The following is a 23,168-nucleotide window of genomic DNA, read 5'->3' as shown; positions in this document are numbered from 1 at the left end:
TTTTGGTCCCCGTATATAAGGAAAGATATTTAGTTAAAGACAGTTCAGATAAAGTTCACTAGGATGATGCCTGTGCATGTGTATGACGTCCCTGTTTGATGACATCACAGGCTCCTCTCTCCCTGAGGCTGACCAAGGGCCTGGTCCCCAGCAGTCCTGGCAGTGCTAGTGATCTGGGGTGACCGCTCCTTGGCCAAGTGTCGAGGGATGGCATTGAAGTGTTCACTAAAATACCTCCTAAAGTGCCAGCATCTAGGCTGACTGGAGATACAGGAAGCAAGGATAGTATAGAGGGGTGGTCTTATGAATGAAGGCTGAACAGATTGGGACACTGCTCACTGGAGTTTCGAAGAGTGAGAGGATCTCATTGAAACATAGAGGATTCTCAAGGGGCTTGACAGAGTAAATGCTGAGAGGACTTTTCCCTTCATGGGAGGGCATAGGACCAGATTGAATATACAGGTGCCAATTTAAGACTGAGATGAGGAGGAGTTTCTTCTCTCAGAGAATTGTGAGTCTTTGGAAAGCTGTGGGGGCAGATTCCTTGTGTATATTTAAGGCTGAGATGAATCGATTCTTATTCAGTAAAGGAATTGACGATTATGGGGAAAAGGCAGGAAAGTGGGCCTGAGGAGTATCGGATCAGCTACGATCCTGTTGAATGCTCAAGGCCACTCCTGTCACTATTTTGTATGGTGTTTGAGGGGAAACAATGGCCTGGGGTATTACCGCTGGACTGTTAATCCACAGATTCAGCTAATGTTTTAGGGACCTGGGATTAGAATCCCACCACAGCAGATGGTGGAATTTGAATTTTAAAAATCTGTAAATAAGAATCTAACGATGACAATGAATTCATTGTCAATTGTCAGAGCAATGCATCTGGTTCATTAATGTTCTTTGGGAAGGAAACTGCCATCCTTACCTGATCTGGCCTACATATAGCTCACAGCAATGTGATTGACTCGTAACTGGCCTCTGGGATGGGCAATAAAATGCTGGCCTAGCCAGTGACATCCGTGAATAAACAAAAATGATCTTATGGTCTTACTGTGCTGGGTCGCCTTGACTGATGCCATGGACTTCAGTGAGAATATCTCCCTTTAAACTATGAGACACGACTGTTTACTTGCAGCACGTGTGGTATGTTTACTGTGTAAGCATTAAACTGCAGAACTGTACTTGATGTGGATCTGTGTGGTGCCATGTTGATGTGTTGAGGCTAGCACTCATTGGATGCCAGAATCCTTGGATGTGTGGTGGATGTGGGCACTGCCCATGGGGTGTCCTCTGAAGCCTTGGTGATAGTATCCAACATGGTAGTCTGAGGGAGCAAATGACATGGACAGGCACTCAATCTGACCTCCACATTGGGAAATCTCAGCATTTAGTTTCCATTGTTGAGCTACAATAGCAACCTGCAAATTAATGAGGTGATGTTCAGCGGTAACGAGGGTGACAATTATCAGTAAATATGTTAATAAGCGTCCCGTCAGTCACTTGCAAGAAACTGGTCTGGAAGTGTGTTGGAAAAAGCAACTTGTTGCTCCCAATCTCAAGAAAGATCTTGGTTGACTTCTCATGTGATTCTTCCAGTTTTCCAAGCATACCCACATCATTCAGGGCCTGGTCAGATTCACACCATATGCTCAGGTCCAATGAGAAAGTGGCACTGCTAGCCCCGGTGGTTTGGAATGAGTTGGGTCAAGTTGATCAAGTGTCAGTGGAGGAGAATTCAGGGGACAGTCTTCATTATGTCACAAGATCTAGGATGAGGGTGAAAAAGGATAACAGATAATGCAGAGTAAGCTTAATTAACAGCAACAGAGCTCACTTTAATGGGTCAAGGGGCAGAGCTGAGTTGGATAGACCTGAGCCAATGGCCAATGAGAAAAACTGTAGCTGAAGAATGTGCTACCTTCAAAGCACAGGTGGTTTTGGCACAGTCAAGGTATGTTCCCTCAAAATGGAGAGGAAGGCAGACAAATCCTTAACCCCCTGTGGTATTCTCTTCCTCCAGCACTGAAGAGTCTGGTTTTCAGCCTTGGAGGTAAAAGGAGATAGAAATTAAAATTATTATGATTCCAGCTGAAGTTATTATGGGCCAAGTCAGATCCCAGACTGAAATCTGGCTTGATAGATCATATTTTGTTTCATATTGGTTGTAATGAGGGGGTTTCTTAATGAGGCAGAAGCGTGCAATGTTGCACATTTTATTTTAACATAAAAATGAATTTTATTAAGCAAAATAAAGATAAAATAAAATAAAGCAATCTATTTACTTGTAACACAAATTCAAAGTGTTTTAAACACATTGTAAATGTATAACCCTAATAACCCCAAAATACTCCCTTAACACTTTGCAAACATGTAATAACACACCGTATATAGTACCCAACAGCAACCCTTGTGCATTACTCACACTAAAATTACTTTCTTTATATCTCAATAGGTTCAAGGTAACTGTGAACTTTAACTCCTCGACTGGAACCTCTGATTGCTTCTTCTAGGACTTGCATGTGCCTGGGCAAGTAGAAAATATTCAATTATGCTCCTGACTTGTGTTTTGTAGATGGTGGCCATGATTTCTGGAGTCAGGCATTGAGTTACACATGAGAGAGTTCACAACCTCAAACCTGCTCTTGAAACCTCAATATTTATATAATTTCTGGTCAATCACAAGGATGTTGATAGTTGTGGATTCAACAATGGTATTGCCACTGCCTGTCAAATGACGCCAATTAGATTTCCTATTGTTGAAGATGGTGCAAATGATACGTGCCACATATCAGTCCAAGCCTGGATATTGTCCAGGTCTTACTGTATTCACACGTAAATTGCTTCACTACCAGCTGAACATTGTGGAATCATCAACAAACCCCCTATTCTGACCTTATGATGGAGGTATGAATGGTCAATGGTGAAGCAGCCGAAGATGGTTGGGTCTAGGACACTGTTCAGATGAATTCCTGCTGGAGTTGGGATGACTGACCTCCAGCTATCACAACCATCTGCCTTTTTGTCAGGTATGACTCCAACCAGAATTTACCTGATTCGTATTGATTATGATTTTGCTAGGTCTCCTTGATGCTATACTCAGTCAAATGCTGCTTTGATGTCACTCAAGCTTCCATTCTGTTGAGCCACTGTCTGTTAAAGTCATTAGTCTCTCTCACCCTGATTGTTCCGTGCCTGCAGACCCCATTATGAGATGGCAGTGGGCTAGTGATAATATTATTGGTACAAGGATTCCTGAACCACAGACTAATGTTCTGCTGACTTGGATTCAAATTCCACCATGACAGATGTCAAAGTTTGAATACAATAAAATCTGGAATAAAAAGCTTGCTTAAAGGTGACCATGGAGCAGTTGTTGATTGTCATTTAAACCCAGCTGTTTCACTAATATCTCTAGAGAAGGAAATGTATTGATCATACCTGGTTTGGCCAACATTCTAGAGTCAATTCAATTGTTTCTTACCTGCCCTCTGGGAAGCAGTAAATGCCAGGCTTGGCAGCAATGCCCTCATCCCATGAATTACTGTATTTTTTAAATTATCCCCTCATCTCCACTCCCTGATTGTCAAAGGTTGCTCACTTGAATTGTGGCCAACTAGTTTAGCCTAGTAAATGAACGTTCTTATTGTTGACAGTAATTATTTACCCTAATGAACTGAGTGTTTCTGCACCACATGGACTGGAGTGGTTCAAGAAAACAGCTCACCACTTGCTGAAGAGCAATTAGGATTGGGCAAAAAGATGCTGGCTTTGCCTATCATGTTCATCAATGGATATTAACTAAAGATTTCAAGATTATGCAGATGGAAGTTCTTAGTATGAGAAGTGCCCAAACAGTTGCCAATGAATCTTAAAATGATTCTGACCACTTATGAGATACGTGCCTAGCACAGAAAACTCTATTATAAGCTTATCAACAAAAACTTATTTGTTCTCCATCCTACACTGCTACCTGATATGCCTGTGTTCAGGAAGTAATTTGAGGAACAATGTAGAACCTTTAATTTGGTTCAACATAAGTAATGTCTTTCAAATCAAACTAAGCCTCCTTACAAGCAAAAGCTTTGTTCCTTTATTTCATGGTGTGAACACTTCTTGTAAGTGGAGGACAATTTGATTACCTTGCTAGCCTATAAATGTCTTTACCAAAGCCAATCACTGATACCTGAATTAGCAAGTTTAAATTTATGAAAGACAGACGGGAAACTATAACTAATAACAAAAAGACCAAAGGCTTGCAATGTAAAAATAGAACATAAAAAATAATTAATGTAAATATTTCATGATTAGTCATTACATACACAAAATTGGCACCTTTTGCTGACAATTGCTAATAGAATTTTAATAGAAATAAAATTTGAAATGTTTGGTGGCTGTATTAAAATATAAAATTTAAAAATGCAATTTTGTACTTCACCAGTACCATTCTGGAAAAATTACCTGATATCGTGTTGGAAAAATGCAAGCAAGCAAGATGGTCATTCTTGTATATGGGTGTAGATCATCTGCAGATAAAGCTCAGAATTTAATGGGAAAATAATAAACAACAAGCCTTGAGGAAGTCTTTCTGTAGTTATGAAACAATATTTAACTATTACTTTTCAATCCCATTCTAGTTTCAGGTGGATTTTGACCTCTGCAGCAGCTAGACAGTATTAGAGTTAAAAAGGTTGTGGCGTGTTTGCCATCCGACTTCCACACCAGCACCACGTATTTGCTGAGTTTTCCATGAGTGCTCCACATCCGTGTGAATGTGGGAGTCAGGATATTGTATAACTCATGACATAGAACACCAGAATAATTTCATAGGGCAGTAGAATGAAGCACACACTTCACACTCAGCCTACTGCTTGTATTACATGGTAAAGTGGAAGAGGGCCGTCAAAAGTAAACTAAATTTTGTGGAACTGAGATAAGCAGGGCAAGCTTCTTGAGTGACCTCACTCTATAATTGGCACCACTGACATGTCCCAGAATGACTTTCCTGCTGGCTGAATCAGTCTCTGAGACTTTCAATAGTGTGGCATGCAGAGTGTGCAACATGATAATAAAGGACCAGCATTCAAAATAAACCTGACCTCCCACTGTACGAATGTGCAGTCAACTGACTCACTCTCTGAGCCAGAGTAAAATCATTCTGGAGTCACTAAATGCCTCCTCATTTTGCTCATTTTAATGATTGTGTTAAAGGTTTCTGTAATTTTGGAGGGAATTATTTTGGGGATTGTTTTAAAACCATTAAATTGACCCCAGCTTCCAGTTGTTTGCTACTTCAACATACCGCCGTATTCCCAATATCTCTGTCTCAGGCCTATTGCAGTGCTTCAGTTAGAGGAACAACACCTCATCTACCACCCAGCCACAGCCTTGAGCAAGCATGACCCCAACCTTCCCATAGCCGGTCATTTTAACACAACATCGTGCTCGCATGCCCAGTTCTCTGAGCTTGGCATGCCATGATGCTCCAGCAAATCACAAACAAACTAGAAGAACAACATCGCATCTTCAGACTAGTCACTTTACAACCTTCTGGACTTAATATTGAATTCACCTTCAAATTCTGAATCCATTCTTTCCTTTTCTCTTAGCTTTATTTGTTGCATTCTCTGTCAATATTCTCTCTCCCTTTCCCCCACTCTAATGGGACTGTATGTTCTCTCCAGTTTGGAAGTTAGACATGCCATTGTTCTGCTGTTCTTACATTCTGAGTATTTAATCTGCACTATCAACATCCTTTCTCACCAAGCACTCTACCCCACCCCTTCACTATTATATAAATACTGCCCCCTCCACACTTCACTTCAGCTTCGATGAAGAGTCATCTAGACTCGAGGTGTTAGCTTACTCCCTCTTCATGGATGCTATCTGACCCGCTGTGATCTCCAGCAATTTTAGTTTTCAGAGGCACCTTATAGCCTGAAGGACTGAAAATTGAATTTAACAGCTTCAGTGTGGGAACACATGTTTGTTACTCACAGCCCTACTCCCTGGTCCTGTTTAATATGGTGTGTTTGTAACATAGACAACCAATCCTAACTGTGCATACTGCCCAGTATCATCTATTCAGCTTTCCTTCTAGCCTGGCTTACCATCAGCAATCCCTTTGGCCATTTCCCTGTGTTTTCTCTCTCTTGGCATTGTCGCCATCTATCCGTCTCACTTCTTAGTCATCACACTTCAGCTCCATCATCAGCATAAATATCATTCTTTCCCAGCTATTTTCAGTTCTGACAAAGGCTCACTAGACTCGAAAGGTTAACTCTGCTTTTCTCTCCACAGATGTTGCCAGGCCTGCTGAGTTTCTGTGGTGCTTTCCAGTTTAGTTGGTTTCAATGACGTTCTTGCCACAATTTTCTGTTCAGCCCTGTATGAGAGCACTGCTGATGCGGAAAGTCATTAAGGAGCAGGATCAACAGGATAACATTTAAACACATACAACCTCAACTGTTTAGAACACCCCGCCTTCCCTTCTATCCAAAATTAATTTCCCATACTTAGCTGACAGCTGGCAGATAATCAATGTCCACCTAATGTTCCAAAAGTTGGAATCTGACACCTGCACACATTCAGCCCATTTTGTGACCCAAACAGATTAGCCAAGAGCCCTGGGACTTAAGTCATATTGCAGTGGGAGGGCAAGAATCAAACTGAAAAACTAATAGTTTCTTCAAAACTCCTCTGATGTTTAAACACAAAGCTAACCATTTGGTGACAGTCTTTTTTGACACATTCATAAAGTTGGCAAGGCAGTCAACAGTAAAACTTGTCATAACATGATGTAAACAAATGAAACTGTAATCTAATACTTGCACAGTGATGACACACCATACCATTTTGATTGGTGCCTATTGTATTTCTACAAGCCAGGAGCCCACACTGAACACCAATGAAGAAGTAGAAACGTTTAAGTAAGGTGTGGCTGAATATTTCAGGCTTTCTTTCTCCTGTAACCAGCAGATATCAGAAAGCAGATTGTGCAAAGAACAGTCACAATCTGATTTAAATCTATCATTATCATAAACAGTTTAGAAATGTTTCAAAGCATGATTCTGTACATGGTTCCCATTTTCTGCGTACTATCTATCACTACAGTACTTGCTTGTGATATTCTCGATGATTTTGACAACACCAGAGATCCAGGACATATCATCATTGGAGGTCTCATTCCAGTACATGAAAAGGTTGTAATTGCTAAAAAACCAGAGAGTCAAAAATGTACAGGGTAAGTGACTGATTTAAAATGTAACAAAAGAAATGTATGCATTTAATAATAACTTAAATCAGTATAATTAGTATAAAAGATTATCATTCTAAATTAAAGTACTTTTTAATAGTTTACTATATTATCTTAAATTCAATAGTGAGATATGAGGTTCTTGAAGCGTTGAGTTCAAGGGGAAATATTTGGCTCATTATAATGCATGCTGTAACCAAAGTAGATATTTTGAACAATTGAAGTTACCATAGCACGTCTTTTCAAAACTTTTAGATGTTTATAATAAAATTATAAATTTTCATAAAACTAAAAGTGCTGATGGATCAAATTACTTACATAATTTTGCTTTAGGATAGAAATGAAGATATTGTGTTAAAAATCAGGTCAAACCCTTTAAATACCACTTGAGCATAGGTTTAGATTGGTTTACATCCCGTGGCAACACAAAGTTATATAGGGCAACAAATTTCATGATATTTGTTGCTGTGACCCATCTGATCCTGTAAGACATTTACGAGATTAGAACCCTTAATGAACAAGGAAGTTGTTTAGTTAAGTTATATAATGGAATACCAGACATTTTTTTCCATAGGACAGGAGGATGCTAGCACTTGTTTATAATTAATCACATCTTATTGTGGTTTGATGCAACTAAGTGGCTGGCACAAGACTATTTAAGAGGGCTGGTAAGAGTCAACCCAATTGCTGTGGAACTTTTGGCCTGACCATCCTTTGAAAGCTCTCTGACTTTACTATGGGGCCTGTTTCTATACCATATGACTCTATAAAACATCCAAACAAATGCAGGTATAAAAGTTTAAAAATGGGAGAGCATTTAGTAAGAAAAAAAATAAAGACTATGCTGTTTAAAATGTCCTTAGAGTCCCTGAGGTGCCAGATTTAACCAGAGACCATAGTTTCTCAATTGATGATTTCAATCCTTTGTAAAATTTGTAGCTGTCTGTGAGTTCTAGATGAATGAATATTTCATTGATTTGTTTTACACTGGGCACTGCTGAGACTTTGAGAGAAAAACAGGAAAACTAAGAGAGTTAACTTTCCAACTCTGCTGTTGCAAATCTATCTTTCCTCACAGTCTGTCTCTGTTCAAAAGCTGTTGTCTGAAATACAGTTCTTCTGTATATTCCTGTCTCTGGCTTCTTTTTTATCCCCCAAGCTAGATAATCTGCAGGTGATATTTCATCCCAATATGTACAATTTCCAGAACAGTATAAATCAAACAAGTGATACAGATCTGAGTGACAACCAACTTTAGTGATATATCAATTTCATTTCAATCTGGGGAATGATAATTTCATGAACCTGGGTCAACATGGTCAGATTTTCACCTTAATGAGTAAGTTTTAAAAAATACTTCAGTCAATAAAAGGTCCCAGGTATTGAAAAACAGGTGACGAGTCAAAAATTGATAGTATAGTTTTGTAACTATCATAGCAGTGCATAAATTCATTGCTATATTTCCTAAATAATATCAGTACAATGCGTAAAAAAGTACTTCATTGACTGCAAATAATTTGGGATGTTCTCATGCAATGAATGGTGCTACATTGGTGAAAATAGGAGCAACTTACTGCAGATGCTGGAATCTGTACTGAAAACAAAAAAGTACTGGAAATCACAGCTTATCAAAGCTCTGATGAAGAGTGATCTAGACTCGAAATGTTAGCTTGCACTCTCTCCATGAATGCTGACTGACCTATTGTGATCTCCAGCATTTTTTTGTTTCCACTGCATTGGTGAAAGTTTTCTTTCTAGTAGCAACAATGGTAAACAATAACAACAACAGAAATCATAATAATATTTTATATCTCATTATATCTTATTAAAATAATCATAATGATAGCAATATAATGTTAAATTATTGGAATAATATCATACATTTATTTAATAACTTTTTATTTGTGTTTCTATTTTCTTTACACTCTGATGTGCAGGTATGATGTCCGAGGCTTGGTGAAAGCCCTTGCCTTGATCCACTCCATAGAAATGGTGAATAATTCAACTCTATTGCCTGGAATCAAACTAGGTTATGAAATTTATGACACTTGCACAGATCCTACAAAAGCACTAAAAGCAACCTTGAGGTTCCTTTCTAACTCCAACTCCACAGATAATTGTGTCAAAGTACAGTGTAACTATACAGATTATCGGCCAACAGTACAGGCAGTTGTAGGAGCTGCTACATCAGAGGTTAGCATTGCAATTGCAAGGTTGTTGAACATCCAACTGATACCTCAGGTAAGGACATTTTCTCAATTGTATCTACGTGTTATTTTGCTGTTAAGGTATTTTAGAAATGATTGTATCAATCTTATACTCTTATTCAGAAAAAATATTACAAATCTAGCTGTGTATCGATATGGTAATTCACTGTTGAGTTCAGGTGGCAGATGAAATAAAACAACAAAAAGGAAAAAAAAAAATAGACCAATTATCCTGTCATTTTATGATTGATAATAATCCTATAAAATCTTCATATCCCTCAATACCTTTTCTCTCCTGAAATATTTGTGTTACATTCAGTAGTGATATTTTCTCCCTATAATTTTCCCTTCTTAAATATGTTAAATATTGTTACTACCAGAAAAAGAAGTTCTGTAGCATGTCACTCCCTGGCCCTCACTCTGATGGCCAAACCTTTGCAGTCAGTGGAAAAGCCACTCTGTCTGAAACAAAGCTGTATTGAAATATTGCACAATCTCTATGTTGAGGAATTTAACTCTCTTGACGTAGCATTGATTGCAGCAATCTTTGGTGGGTTCCAAAGAGCCAAATTGCTGTCATCATCACACCATCACATTCAAGATTTCTCACAGATAGCCACCAGGAAATGAAAAGCATAACGAATTAGATAATTTTTTAATACATTTCATTGTGAATGAAATAAAACTTCGAACATTCTCATGGCGTTGAGGTTGAAACTGAAATATTATAGAATTTTTTTAAAAAGTCATTAAAAAATCTACTTTTGAAAAACCTAGCAATTAATCATAATCGAGACTTTTGACATTGTTTCACTAAAATTGTATTATATTTTCAAGATCCGATTGGTTGCTTAGCAGTAGTTATTACTGAATTCCTGGCAGAAAAGCTAGTTCCTCCTCATCGAACATAGCTCAACATTTTGTGTGGTTTCTTACAATGACATGAGAACAGAAGTGGGTGCATTTTACCAGTTCAGCTGATTTCACTACTAACCAGCTTTGGGGTGGGGTTTGGGATGAAAGAGAAGGAACAGAGAATGACAGATTATAATTTCAGGGTTTCCAAGTTAACTTGTGCTCATGGTAAACTCTAAAGTTGTGGGCAGATCCAACAACTTCAGGGTGGCAAATAATATCCTATCAAATGTCCCACAAGTACTGGCCATGATGTACACAGTTGCTTTCAGTTTTATGAAATTGTGTAGAAAGACACACTTTTTGGTGGCTGAAATCTCAGTATGATTCATCATGAGCTATATTGCCATGAGATGCACTCTTATTTCCTTTCCTACTTGAAAATAACATCTTTGTGTGTTATATTGACCTCAAGATAAACTGATTTGATCACATTGCCATAAGGGATTGCGAATTACAGGATTGTAATAGCACATGATTGATATGATACTAAGAGTTTGGCCTTGTGAAAATTGATACTGTACTTTTCACATTGGCATGTCCAAAATTCATGACTGTTTTTTAAAATGGTTCGTACTACTGTGGGCATCATTCTCTTCTTTTGTACAGCACATCATCTTCTAATAAGCAGTAATAAGATCAGGCAGTGTTGTTTAGTTAGAAAGCAAAGCTCTATAAGAAATTGACAGACAAAAGATACCTTTTTTCTATAAGAACATTTAACACAGCCCATCTTGACACTTTAAACTCTAGTTGGTAATGTTCAACATCATTTTTAAGTCACTGAGAAAACAAAATCAAAAAGGTTTGATTGTTGGAAAAAATAGCAAATACTAACTTTCTTTGTGTGACGTTATACTATTAGAGTTTTAATAAATGGTGGACTCATGGTCGTAAATTATGCAGCATGTCAGAAATGTAGACTTCAAGACTGATATTTCTGAACATTTCTATTTTTCACAGATTAGCTACTCATCTTCAGCTAAAATCCTCAGTGATAAGGCTCGATTTCCTGCTTTTTTTCGAACAATTCCAAGTGATGAGTATCAAACCAAAGGCATGGTCAAACTGGTTCAGATGTTCCAGTGGAACTGGGTTGGAACTATCGCAAGTGATGAAGAATACAGCCGTTCTGGAATAAATAATTTCATCACACAAGCAGAGCAAGCAGGCATATGCATTGCTTTTCAAGAAGTTATTCCATTTTACTCATCAGTTCAAGTAACTAATTCCAGAATAAAAGAAATAGCAAACATTATCATCAACCAAACAAGAGTGAACGTCATTGTTATTTTTGGGAAAAGCTCTCATGTCACCCAACTATTTAAGGAATTAAGCAATCAGAACATAAGTAAAGTATGGATTGCCAGTGACAGTTGGTCAACTAACAGTAACATTACTCGTTTAGAGAACATTCAAAATCTCGGGAATATTGTTGGATTTACATTTAAGAGTGGAAACGTTTCCACATTTCAAAATTATGTGAAAAACTTACCACGTAATCCTAAAAGTTCGAACACATTTTTAACAGAATACTATAACCTTCGAAAACTTTGTGCGCATGTACAAACCTATAACTTAGATTCATGTCTTTCAAACCATACGCATCATGCAATGGCTAATAGCCTGCTTACTGTCAACAATTCCATGGAGATACAATACCAGGAGGATGATTTTCTGGTGAATTATATTGACCCAGGTGTTACTTCCAATATACAGTGGTCGGTGACTGCTCTTGCACATGCTCTTAAAATGCTACTAAAATGTAATGAAGGAATTTGCCAGAAGTCATTCAACTTTGCACCTTGGGAGGTAAACCTTATCTTAAGACACAAAAATGAATTACGTTATGTGCCATTCAGTCTAACTGCATGCTACGTATACAATATCCAATTTCAATATTAACAATTTTTCTGCAATTCGGCCTTTACAGTGCATAGTTCTATTTGGGGCAAGCAGGTTATTAGCACTGTTTACACTAAGAAATTGTTTTAAAGCACATACAATCTCTCTTATTAATGCATGTTGACAGGCTGATCGCATATAGTTGTGTACTGCAGTGTAACAATGAGATAAAGAATGAATAGTTCTGCTGAAATAATTACAAAGAACAAAGAACAATGCAGGCCCACCCAGCTTGCCCCGATTCCTAATCCTTATTTAGACCTGCTACATATTGCCCATGTCCCTCTTTTCACTTTCCTCAGCTTTACTTTCATTCTCTCAATGGTCTGTGGAAGCATTCTAGTTTATTTACACCCAAACCAAAAATGTAAGTTAAATTCTCCAAGGGCCAACAAAAATAAATGTGAATTTATAACTTTAATTTTTTTTCTAACATATCATTTGCTATTTGTGCTCCTGGTAAAAGGAATGTCATCCTCGTCCTATAAAGAATCAGCAGAAAAAATTGGATTTTTCACAGATTGTGGACCCTGACAACATTCCAGTAATTGTACTGAAGGCAGAAGCTCCAGAACTAGCCACATACCTAACCAAACTATTCAGTAAAGTTTTAATTCTGAAACAGACTGAACAATATTTGCAAAATTACTAAGTTGTCATGTCCACAAAAAAAAGGATAAATCCATTTCAGTTAATTACTTGGTCATTAGCAAAGTGATGGAAGAACCCATTGACAGTGCTATCAAGTAGCATTTGCTGAATAATATCCTACTCATTGATGCTTAGGTGGTTTCTGCCCTGGCCACTTAGTTCCTGACCTCATTACAGCCTTGGTCCAGATACGGACAGAAGAGCTGAACTTCAGAGACAAGGTGAGAGTGACTGTCTTTGGAATTAAGGCCACATTTGACACAGTATCAAGGAGACCCAGTAATATGGGAGTCAATGAAAGTCAAGACTCTTCTCTAGTTGAAGTTATACTTAATACAAAGGAGGATGATTGTGGCCATGGAGATCAATCATCCACATCCAAGGACATTTCTCTAGGAATTCTTCAGAGTTGTGTACTTGGCCCAATTATCTTCAATTGTTTCATCGATGACCTTTTCTCCATCATAAGGTCAGAAGTGACAATATTCACTGTAAAATTCACATCTACTTTTTTTTGGGCTGTAGACTAAAATTGAGAGATGCCTTAACCTAAAGAAACCCTGTAAAATGTTTGCAGTTTTAAAAACAAGTCACTTAAACACATTGTGAGTTGTATCTACAATGTTACCTTATTCAAGCAATGAAGGATCACTCCAGACACAATGTACTATGTCTATGTTCAGGATAATTATGCTCAGAAACAATCTTTTGAAAGGCTTTTCAATTGACATTAGTTGTTGTGAGCTCAAGAGAGCCCAGAATAGCAACAATCATTGGATTGGTTCCTGGGCAGACTTGGGTGTGAACAATATAATGGTAACATCCATCTTTCTCTCTCACTTCTTGGTGGAGAAGTAAAAGAAAGTCCCCAGTAACTAATCACTCTCCCTTGTCTTTTTCTGTAACTTGTTCTCCCTGTAAATCCCTTGCTGAAAGGAAAAGGGCTAAAAGCACATTTAGAGGCACTGAATCCTCACCAGTGAATGAAAGACTCAGAATTCCTGTATCCACATTTGCAAAGAATCAGGAGTCAAAAGAAATCTGTGAGAAAGAAACATTCATAAACATCTGTGATCCAGATTGGTGCCAGAACTGCATGTCTCTAATTCTTTTTGCTTTCCCACTCACAATACTTGTCTAGTCTTGTTGTTTTGTTGTTAGTTTAGAGGTGCATCTGCGTTTTTAAAAGGGGTACCATTTAAGTTCTAAAGTTATAAACTAATAATTTGATGTGTCTATTCTTTGCTTTTGATTAATTAAACATCTTGACTATAAAAATAGTAATTTTCTTGTTGATAGAAAAAATAATTGGTGCATATGTCTTTTTAATCTATGTTAGACAGTTAGGTAAAATTGGGCAATTTGGTGGTTTAATCAAACTTTCACTTTGGGATAGGTCTGGGAATAGTGGGGCTTGATTTTCAGTTCCAGTGAGTTGTGACAAGGTTTGTCAGGGTTTTGGAAGAATGACAAGGTAAGATTGAGTATGGAGTTAAATTAAGTGTTAATGGATAAAAGGCAATACCAGATTTTGTATTAAAAATAAAGATGGCATTAGATGCTGCTGAACACAAAAAAAATCATTTTGTCAATTTACAGATTTCTCCTTATGAAATCAGATTCTCTGACGTGAATCTCAATTGTCCTTTTCTATATTCCATAGTTTACCTAGATATGCCTCTGAAAATAAGTCAGTGAACACAAATAAAAGCTTTTTATGGACTAAATGCCTTCAAGCAATTATTTTGAAGATTCAAAATGAAGTTTCACCATCTTCATAATGGTGATAGTCTGAAATTCAATATTGATTCATATAATTAAGTCCAACCTATTTAATTAAGCTTAGTGTGATGATATTAAGTAAAAACATTCTAGTTATTCCTTACCTTTTCCTGCAGTTGCTGGAATACCTGAAGAAAGTAAACATAACTGATGAAGGAACAAAGATTCATTTTGATCCTTCAGGCGATTTAATGTCTGGATATGATATCGTGATGTGGAACTTCATGGAAGGCAAAGTGGAGATCAATCGGAAAGTTGCTGAATATGATATAGAGGAGAATAAAATTACAGTGAGAGATTCAAAGCTCAATTGTTTAAAGGTAATTTTGTTCAATATTAATCATTCTTAGCTCTTACCTTTTAGGGTTTCACATAGCACCAAAATATTATTGCCAGTAATATTACCAAATATCTTCTTAGGAAAAGTGACTGCCTTTCCATCAGGAAACTAGGATGGCCTGCCTGCCAGGTTGAAGGGGAACCTCTGTTTGTCCCATATGGGGACAATTGGAGGCATTGGTGGCGAAACAGGGATCATGGACCACCTGACCACTCCCTCCCCTTTCCCTGATTATCCCAGTATCTCCCGTGATGCCCATACCTTTCTCAGCATTGCTGCACAACTTCTGCCTTCAGTGTTCTTCACTTACATCCAAAAATGTAGGATCAAACATGTTGGTTTTAATCACATCACCAGATCTGGCTGCACTACATCAGTGTGTCATCAGACCACTACTCCCCAAAACTGTCCACTGCTCCAGGATCACACTGGAGAGAAAGGACAACCTTCAGCTTATTTTCTCACAAGTTTCCAAGATCCCCTCTTTTCTACACCTTCACCTCCAATAGCACATGCAAGGAGCTTGTACACCACAAAGAACCTTTCAAAATCCAATATAATTATGTCAAGTTGATTTGGATTTATAGAAGGAAAGTAATATTTCAAAAATCTTTTAGAGTTGTATGAGGGGTATAACTAAAAGGATAGATAAATGGGAGCTGGTGAAGGTGGAACATTTGGATTTTCAGATGGTATTTGACATGTTATAGGATTGGGGTATTATACATGGGAGATTATGTGTGGAGCCAGAGGAAATGGGTGAGATCCTTAACGAGTACATCGGTATTCACCAAAGAGAGGGGTGTGAGGCTAGTTAAGGCTAGGGAAATGTGTGTGAATATTCTTGGGCAGATCAACATAATGAAGGAGAAAGTGTTAGGTGTTTTGAAATGTATTAAGGTAGGCAAGTCCCTAAATGGGATTCATCCCAGGATACTGTGCGAAGAAAATATCTAGGGTCTGCACAGATATCTTTGCATCCTCTTTGGCCTCAGATGAGTTCTAGAGGACTGGAGAATGGTCAATGTTATTCCTTTGTTTATGAAGGGATAATTCAGGTAATTACAGGCTGGCGAGCCTGACGTCAGTGCTGGTGAAGTTGTTGGAGAAGATACTGAGAGACACATTTCATTCACATTTTGAAGCGAATGGACTGGTTAGTGATCGGCAGTGTGGATTTGTGTGGGGGTGGAATCAACAACTTGATTGAGTTTTCTGAGGAGATGACAAGAAAGATTGATGAGGGAAAGGCAGTGGATGTTGTCAACATGGACTTTAGTCAGGTATTTGATAAGGTATCTCATAGCAAACTGGTACAAAAGGACAAGTGAAATGGGAGTCAGGATGAGCTGGCTAGATGGATACAAAACTGGATTGGTCATAGAAGACAGGCAGTAGAAATGGGAGGGTATTTTTTGGAATGGAGATTAGTGTTTGCAATACATATAAATGATCTGGAATGAAAATGTAGGTGGTCTGATTAGCAAGGTTGTGGATGACACCAAAATTGGCAGAGTTGCAGATAGTGAACAGGATTGTCAAAGAATACAGTGGGATATAGATAGATTGCAGATTTCAGCAGATGGAATTTATTCTGGACAAATGCACTGTATTGTATTTTGGAAGATCAAATTTGGGTGCAAATTATACAATAAATGATAGAACCCTTAGGAGCACTGATATATGGAGGGATCTAGATGTGCCAGTCCATAGAACCCTGAAAGCGGCAACACAGGTAGAGAAGTGGAAGAAGGCATACAACATGCTTGCCTTGATTGGCCAGTGCATCGAGTACAAATGTCGACAAGTTATTTTATAGCTACGTGAAACTTTAGTTAGGCCATATTTGGAATATTGCATTCAGTTCTGGTCACCCACACGACCAGAAGGACTTCATGGAGTCATACAGCCCAGAAAGAGACCCTTCAGTCCATACAGCCCGTGCTGAACATAATCCCAAACTAAACTAGTCCCACCTGCCTGCTCCTGGCCCATATCCCTCCAAACCTTTCCCAGGCATGTATCTATCCAAATGTCTTTTAAATGCTGTAATTGTACCCGCATCCACCACTTTCTCAGGAAGTTCATTCCATACGCGAACCACCCCCTGTGTAAAAAACCTGCCTCTTATATCTTTTTTAAATCTCTTCCGTTGCACATTAAAAATGTAACCCCTACTCTTGAAATTCCCTGTCCTAGGGAAAAGGTAACTACCATTAACTCTATCTATACATCTCATTATTTTATACACTTCTATCAGATCACCTCACAACCTCCTATGCTCCCAGCCTATCCAGCCTTCCTTTATGAGTCAAACCTTCCAAATCCGGCAACATCCTGGTAAATTTCTTCTGAACCTTCTCCACCTTGATAATATCCTTCCTATAACAGAGCGACCATAACTGGACACAGTATTCTAGAAGTAGCAGAAAGTGAGGACTGCTGGAGATCAGAGTCAAGAGTGTGGTACTGGAATGATGAAGGGCTTATGCCGAAACGTCGATTCTCCTGCTCCTCGGATGCTGCTTGACCTGCTATGCTTTTCCAGCACCACACTCTCGACAGTATTCTAGAAGAGGCCTCACCAATGTCCTGTACAATCTCAACCTGACTTCCTGACACCTATATTCAAAGTTTTGGGCAATGAAGGCAAGCATGTCAAACCCCTTTTTAACCATGCTGTCTATATGTGACACAAACCTCAAATAATTATGTATCTGCACCCCTAGGTCCTTCTGTTCTACAACACTGCCCAAGGCCCTACCATTAAATGTATAAAACACACCCTTGTTTGTTGTACCAAAATGCAATACCTCACGTTTACCCAGATTGAACTCCATCTGTCATTTTTTAGCCCATTGACCCATTGGATGCTTTGGAGAAGTTGTAGAGAAGATTTATCAGAATGTCGCCTATTCTGGAGAGTTTTAGTTATGAGCAGAGGTTGGATAAACTGGGCTGGTTTTCACTGGAAATACAGAGGTTTGGGGTGAGCTGATAGAGGTCTACAAAATTATGAGAGGCCTAGATAGGATAGATCGTCAGAGGCTTTTTCCCCAGTGTGGAAAGGTCAACTACAAGAGGGCACCAGTTTAAGGTGAGAGAGCGAACATTTAGAGGACAAGGAGGCAAAATGCTACTTTTGAACTAGGAAAATATTATTTTTTCATTGATGTAATTTAAATTTCCTATTTGCTTGATATTTTTCATTTATTTTGCTTAACAATTCAGAAAAGCTAAGGTGGCCTCAGTATTACTCCAAAATGAACTTTTTTCAAACACAAATTGTTTTTAAAATTAGAATTTGCAAGCATATTAGCTGAGAGCATATTTGGAGGTCACATTTTATGATTATCATACATTTCAACATTGATAAATATTGTTTGCATTTTCTTAAAAGGCTGTGGTGTCTAACTGCTCAAACCAGTGCCAGCCAGGACAAATAAAGTTGTCATCTGAAAGCCAACATACATGTTGTTATGATTGTATAAACTGCACTTTCAATACTTACTCCAAAACAAAAGGTAGGTAGTAAATAAGTCTATTTGTAAATTATTGTATGTGTCATCTATTTGTACAGTCATACATTAAATTACATGTGAAATATCCAGGAGGGCTAGTATCTTTGCATCATTAGGATTCCAATGACAGTAATAGAATTGTAATTTGTTCCCAGAAAAAGATCTCCACCTCCTCAGACACTTCACAGTTAAGCACTGTGGCTCTCAACCCCTGAAACTTTAAGAGGAAATCTTAAATTATATTAAATCTATCCTAATAGAACATTTGTCGTAGAATTTGAGTTGTATGGTAACATACAGCTCACAATCATGCACACTTTTGACCAATTTTCTTCCCTCATTCTTGACTCACTTACAGGGAGCTGATAAATTGCTACATGTCCTCAATATTTTGCTCAAGTGGATATTATTCATCTGAAACTCAGGAGTGACTGCAGGCAGAATACTCAACCAAGGATATCACAGTTACTTTCTCTAGTTTTTATTTGCAATTCACACAAATATATTTTTTTTCTGTTGTAAAATTCCATGAACAATGTTTAGAAGCAAACATCTCCATTCCTTTCCTACTGCAGGAGAACTGAGGACAACTGTAGCATTCCTATCCTCATTACAGCTCAGCTTAGCTAAATGACTTTCAGGGAAGGAAGTTGGGATCATTTTAGACAATAAGGATCAACTGATCATCATAAATATCAATTCATCCTGAGGAAGCATTAGCAAAAATCTGGAATAAGAATCAGGTTAGAGGGTCCCTAGTTAAATGACAAAAGGCCTTTTACCACTAAGACCAGAGGATAGTTTAAATTAATAACTTGATGTATTAACTTGTAAGATCTTTTGTCCTCTTCATTTCAGATGCACTGCAATGTGACTTTTGTTTACCTGATGAGTGGGCACCAAGTGGAAGTGCACATTGCTACAAAAAACGCATTATATTTCTTGACTGGAGCAACGGATTTTCTATTGTACTGTTAACTCTTGCAGCTTTTGGAATTGTTTTAATCATTATAATAATTTCCATCTTTTTCAAGAATGTCAGTACACCAGCTGTTAAGTCCAATGGTGGTACCATAAGTTTCATTATGCTCATCTCTTTGCTGTTCAGTTTTTTAAGTGTTGGCTTTTTCATTGGAAAACCAAATGACATTACTTGCAATATCAGACAGTGCTTATTTGGCATCAGCTTTACTCTTTCTGTTTCATGTGCTTTGGCAAAATCACTTAAAATTCTACTAGCGTTCGACTTTAATCCAGCTAATCAACATAATTTGAGGAACTTTTACCATTCTGGGCTCATTACAAGTTTCTGTACTGGACTTCAGGTTATTATTTGTACAATGTGGTTGGTGTTCAATGGACCAAAAATGCACAAAGATGATACCAGATTGCGAAAGGAAATTTTGGTAGAATGTAATGAGGGTTCTTATGTGGCATTTGCTGTTATGTTAGGATACATAGCACTTCTTGCGCTGATATGTTTTAGTTTTGCCTTTAAAGGAAGAAAGTTGCCAGAAAACTACAACGAAGCTAAATTTATTACATTTAGCATGTTGATTTACTTTATTTCATGGATTACCTTTGTACCTGTCTATGTAACCACTCATGGCTTGTATCTCCCAGCAGTGGAAGTAGTTGCAATTTTATCTTCCACCTACGGCATATTATGCTGTCAGTTTTTTCCAAAGTGCTACATTATTCTGTTTAAGAAAGAATGTAACACTACCAACTCGTTTTTGAAAAATTTGTATGACTATTCACTAAAAAGCACAAATCTTATAACAAACAGTCAACATTCACTGAACGACTCAGGACATAACAAGTCCTGCAAGTCCATCAAAAGTAACAACAGTCAAAAGATACTTAGCATCACTTCTGCTGCACAAAACAATGGATTCACTTGTGTTTCAAGGAAGAGAAGTTCTAGTTGGTAAATGTTGATTTGCAAAAATTGACTAAAAATGTTTTGCACACAGATTAAATCACTTCACATTGAAGCTGTTTTACATTTGAGTCTACATTATGGTCGGTTCAATCTAGCCCGGTAGCATTATTCACTTTGTAATTTTTGGGCCTTGGTTGCCTAACACAGTGGTTCAGCGCAACAAACAAATTGCACTTTTATGAAAGGTTGGAGATTGATTTCCCCACATTACAAATGTAACAGTTCCACGTAGTGGGCATTATTAATTTACAGAAGCAAAGTCACTTCTTACCTCATACCTGTCCTCCTGATGAGGAAATAATTCATATAATTAATGATCATGGTCGGAGAAGGAATGTTTGTAATATTTCTAATCTTGCCTATCTTTTTAAAGATTAGAGTTTAAAAGATCCAAGTTATTTGAATGTAAAATTTCTAAATATTGAGATCTTATTAGATATCAGAGGATGCATATAATGTCATATTTTACTACATATATTTTCTAATATATTAATTTTATATCTTATCCAATGTGAAACAATGACTAAGATTCTTTCTATAGGATGCTATGGAAACATAAGTATCATTTTAAAATGAATATCTCTTATTCTTAATTTTCCCTTCTTTATACCATCATTTGCACACCACCACCAAGCAATTTGCAGTAATATAAGGAAGGGCAAAAGCATCCTTTCAGGCATGGCAAGGATGTTAGATATCACCCCAAAAAGAAGAACATATAACAAGATGTTGACTCACATCTTAATTCCACCTCGTTTTATAACTTGGGTGGTGCTTGCTGGCCTGTTTTCAGATCTTTCACAAAGTTTCACTTCTGGGTGAGACGCTGGTCAGCAAAAATGTTGACTTTTCTGTCTGAAAGTATATGATGATGCATTTATTTGGTATGGAAAACCTCAGGTGATCCTGAAGTACATTATACTTCATCATACAGGTTGACTATACTTCAGAGAAAGAAATTTACCAAAATAAACTTTGAAATGGTTTCATCTGCAGCAATGGTGCAAAAATAGATGGGGTTGAGTAAGCCAGCAAGTTAATACAGGAAAGGGATGAGTAACATGCTACAACCATTCATGTATCAATCAAAACTACTTTTAAATTAATATGCTATGGCTTCTGAAATTTGTATAAATATTGAGTATATTGTTTGTTAATATCTCATATTTTGTGCAGTTGTACTGTATGGCTATTAATATTGGCCAATAAAATCGGCAAAAATAATGAAAATGTAGAAACCAGGAAAATCCTAATATTCTAAGTAATATTGATAGCACTAGAATCTAGCCACTAGCAACTTGGAATCACATTCATGTTAAGTAGTTCAATTATTACTTTCACAGTTGTGTATATTATGCTCTATTTTTATTAATATATTTTAATTTTAATTTTTAAATATAACAAAGTATGTATAAATACCTGATCGAAAAATATGTACAGAATTAACACATTGATATTTTTGAATGCATTGAAAATTACTGTTTAAGTAAACCTAAATTTGAATTACTTTCTTTGTTAGTAGTATTCTTAATTGGCCAGGAGTTTCCAAGGTTGTGTTTACATGAAAATTTAGCCCAGTTTCTTACATCACATTTGCGGTAGGAACTTATACATTAAAAAAAAGTGGCTTAACGAAAACACAAAACAAATGCTAACTTTCTTCTTTAGGTCATGCTATGTCTCACTAATGCAATAAAAAGGTTTGAAGCCATCAGAACATCATTAAGAGCTTTCAAACACAATAGCCTGAAGTTTTCACCTAGGAGCCATCACTTATCCAGTCATAAGGTGCACTCAAAATTGCCCTGAATGCGTGAGGGATTTTATTTCTGTCGAGTTACTGCTCACGTCATTTGCATATTTGGCAATATTTCAGGTTTTTTTTGAAGAAGAGTGTCTTAAAATATTTCTAAAGAATGATAAATTATGTAATTTAGTTTATTTAAGGTGTGTCTATCAGAAATTATAAATATTATTGATCAGTGTATGTGTGCCAACTGCTATTAACATAACTTTAAATAATGCAAAATGACTTTAAAAAGTTGTATCCAGGACCATTTGTTAGTTATATTGGCATATGTCAATTAAGAAAAAATACATTCAAAAGTTATAATTTTCCTATTCATATCCTTGTCATAAAACAGTTTAGTTCTAAGAGTTCCCTTGATGATCAATAAACAGAAGTTATTAGTGTAATCTAGCAATGGTTAGTTTGATTTACAAGTGTACCAGTTGTGTAGGTGGAGCCAGATTTTACCACTTCTTTAAAGCTAGTATAAAACATTTTGGAAGCTCAAGTCCAGTTAAACACAATTGCATTTAAAATGTTTCAACCATTTGTATTATTTTAGGTGAATTGTGGTTAAAAGTATCAACATATCTAGCAGAAACTCCAGCTTGTCCAACTGCGGGAGTGTTCCCATTTTTATTGAATAGCTTCTGACTCCATAAACAAATAATTGGTGATATAACAAAATGCAATGCAATTCTAAATAAGATTGCTGAAAGACAATCAACAGCAAATAAAGCACCTGAAAAATTATTTAGGGTCTTGCATCAAGTAACAATTTGAGCAAAGCTTATAACCATTCAGAATTCAATGAGGGTTACAGGAGTGCAACAGGCTTACCTAAAAATGTGATTTTAAACT

General features: G+C 37.2%; 1 protein-coding gene and 1 long non-coding RNA gene across 2 annotated transcripts; one reads left to right on the top strand and one right to left on the bottom strand.

Moving 5' to 3' along the window:
• Window positions 1-614: 614 nt before the first annotated feature.
• Window positions 615-5,095, bottom strand: LOC148150620 (uncharacterized). Its single transcript, XR_015753808.1, has 3 exons — window positions 4,459-5,095; window positions 2,423-2,523; window positions 615-2,043 (listed from the first exon to the last, which is right to left on the bottom strand). It is a non-coding gene; the product is annotated as an uncharacterized LOC148150620 (long non-coding RNA).
• A 1,871-nt stretch (window positions 5,096-6,966) lies between these two features.
• On the top strand, window positions 6,967-22,024 carry gprc6a (G protein-coupled receptor, class C, group 6, member A). The gene is made up of 6 exons (XM_043685070.2): window positions 6,967-7,240; window positions 9,190-9,493; window positions 11,338-12,186; window positions 14,829-15,032; window positions 18,453-18,576; window positions 19,432-22,024. The coding sequence occupies exons 1-6, from the start codon at window positions 7,050-7,052 to the stop codon at window positions 20,505-20,507; spliced, it is 2,748 nt and encodes a 915-aa protein (XP_043541005.1). The 5' UTR covers window positions 6,967-7,049; the 3' UTR covers window positions 20,508-22,024.
• The last annotated feature ends 1,144 nt before the right edge of the window (window positions 22,025-23,168 follow it).

The sequence above is a fragment of the Chiloscyllium plagiosum genome, unplaced genomic scaffold (assembly GCF_037043375.1).
Source record: "Chiloscyllium plagiosum isolate Xiang-an unplaced genomic scaffold, Cpla_swu_hap1 HiC_scaffold_3, whole genome shotgun sequence".
Lineage (NCBI taxonomy): Eukaryota > Metazoa > Chordata > Chondrichthyes > Orectolobiformes > Hemiscylliidae > Chiloscyllium > Chiloscyllium plagiosum.
The sequence above is the reverse complement of the archived record's forward strand: the minus strand, read 5'-3'. Positions and strand labels throughout refer to the sequence as shown.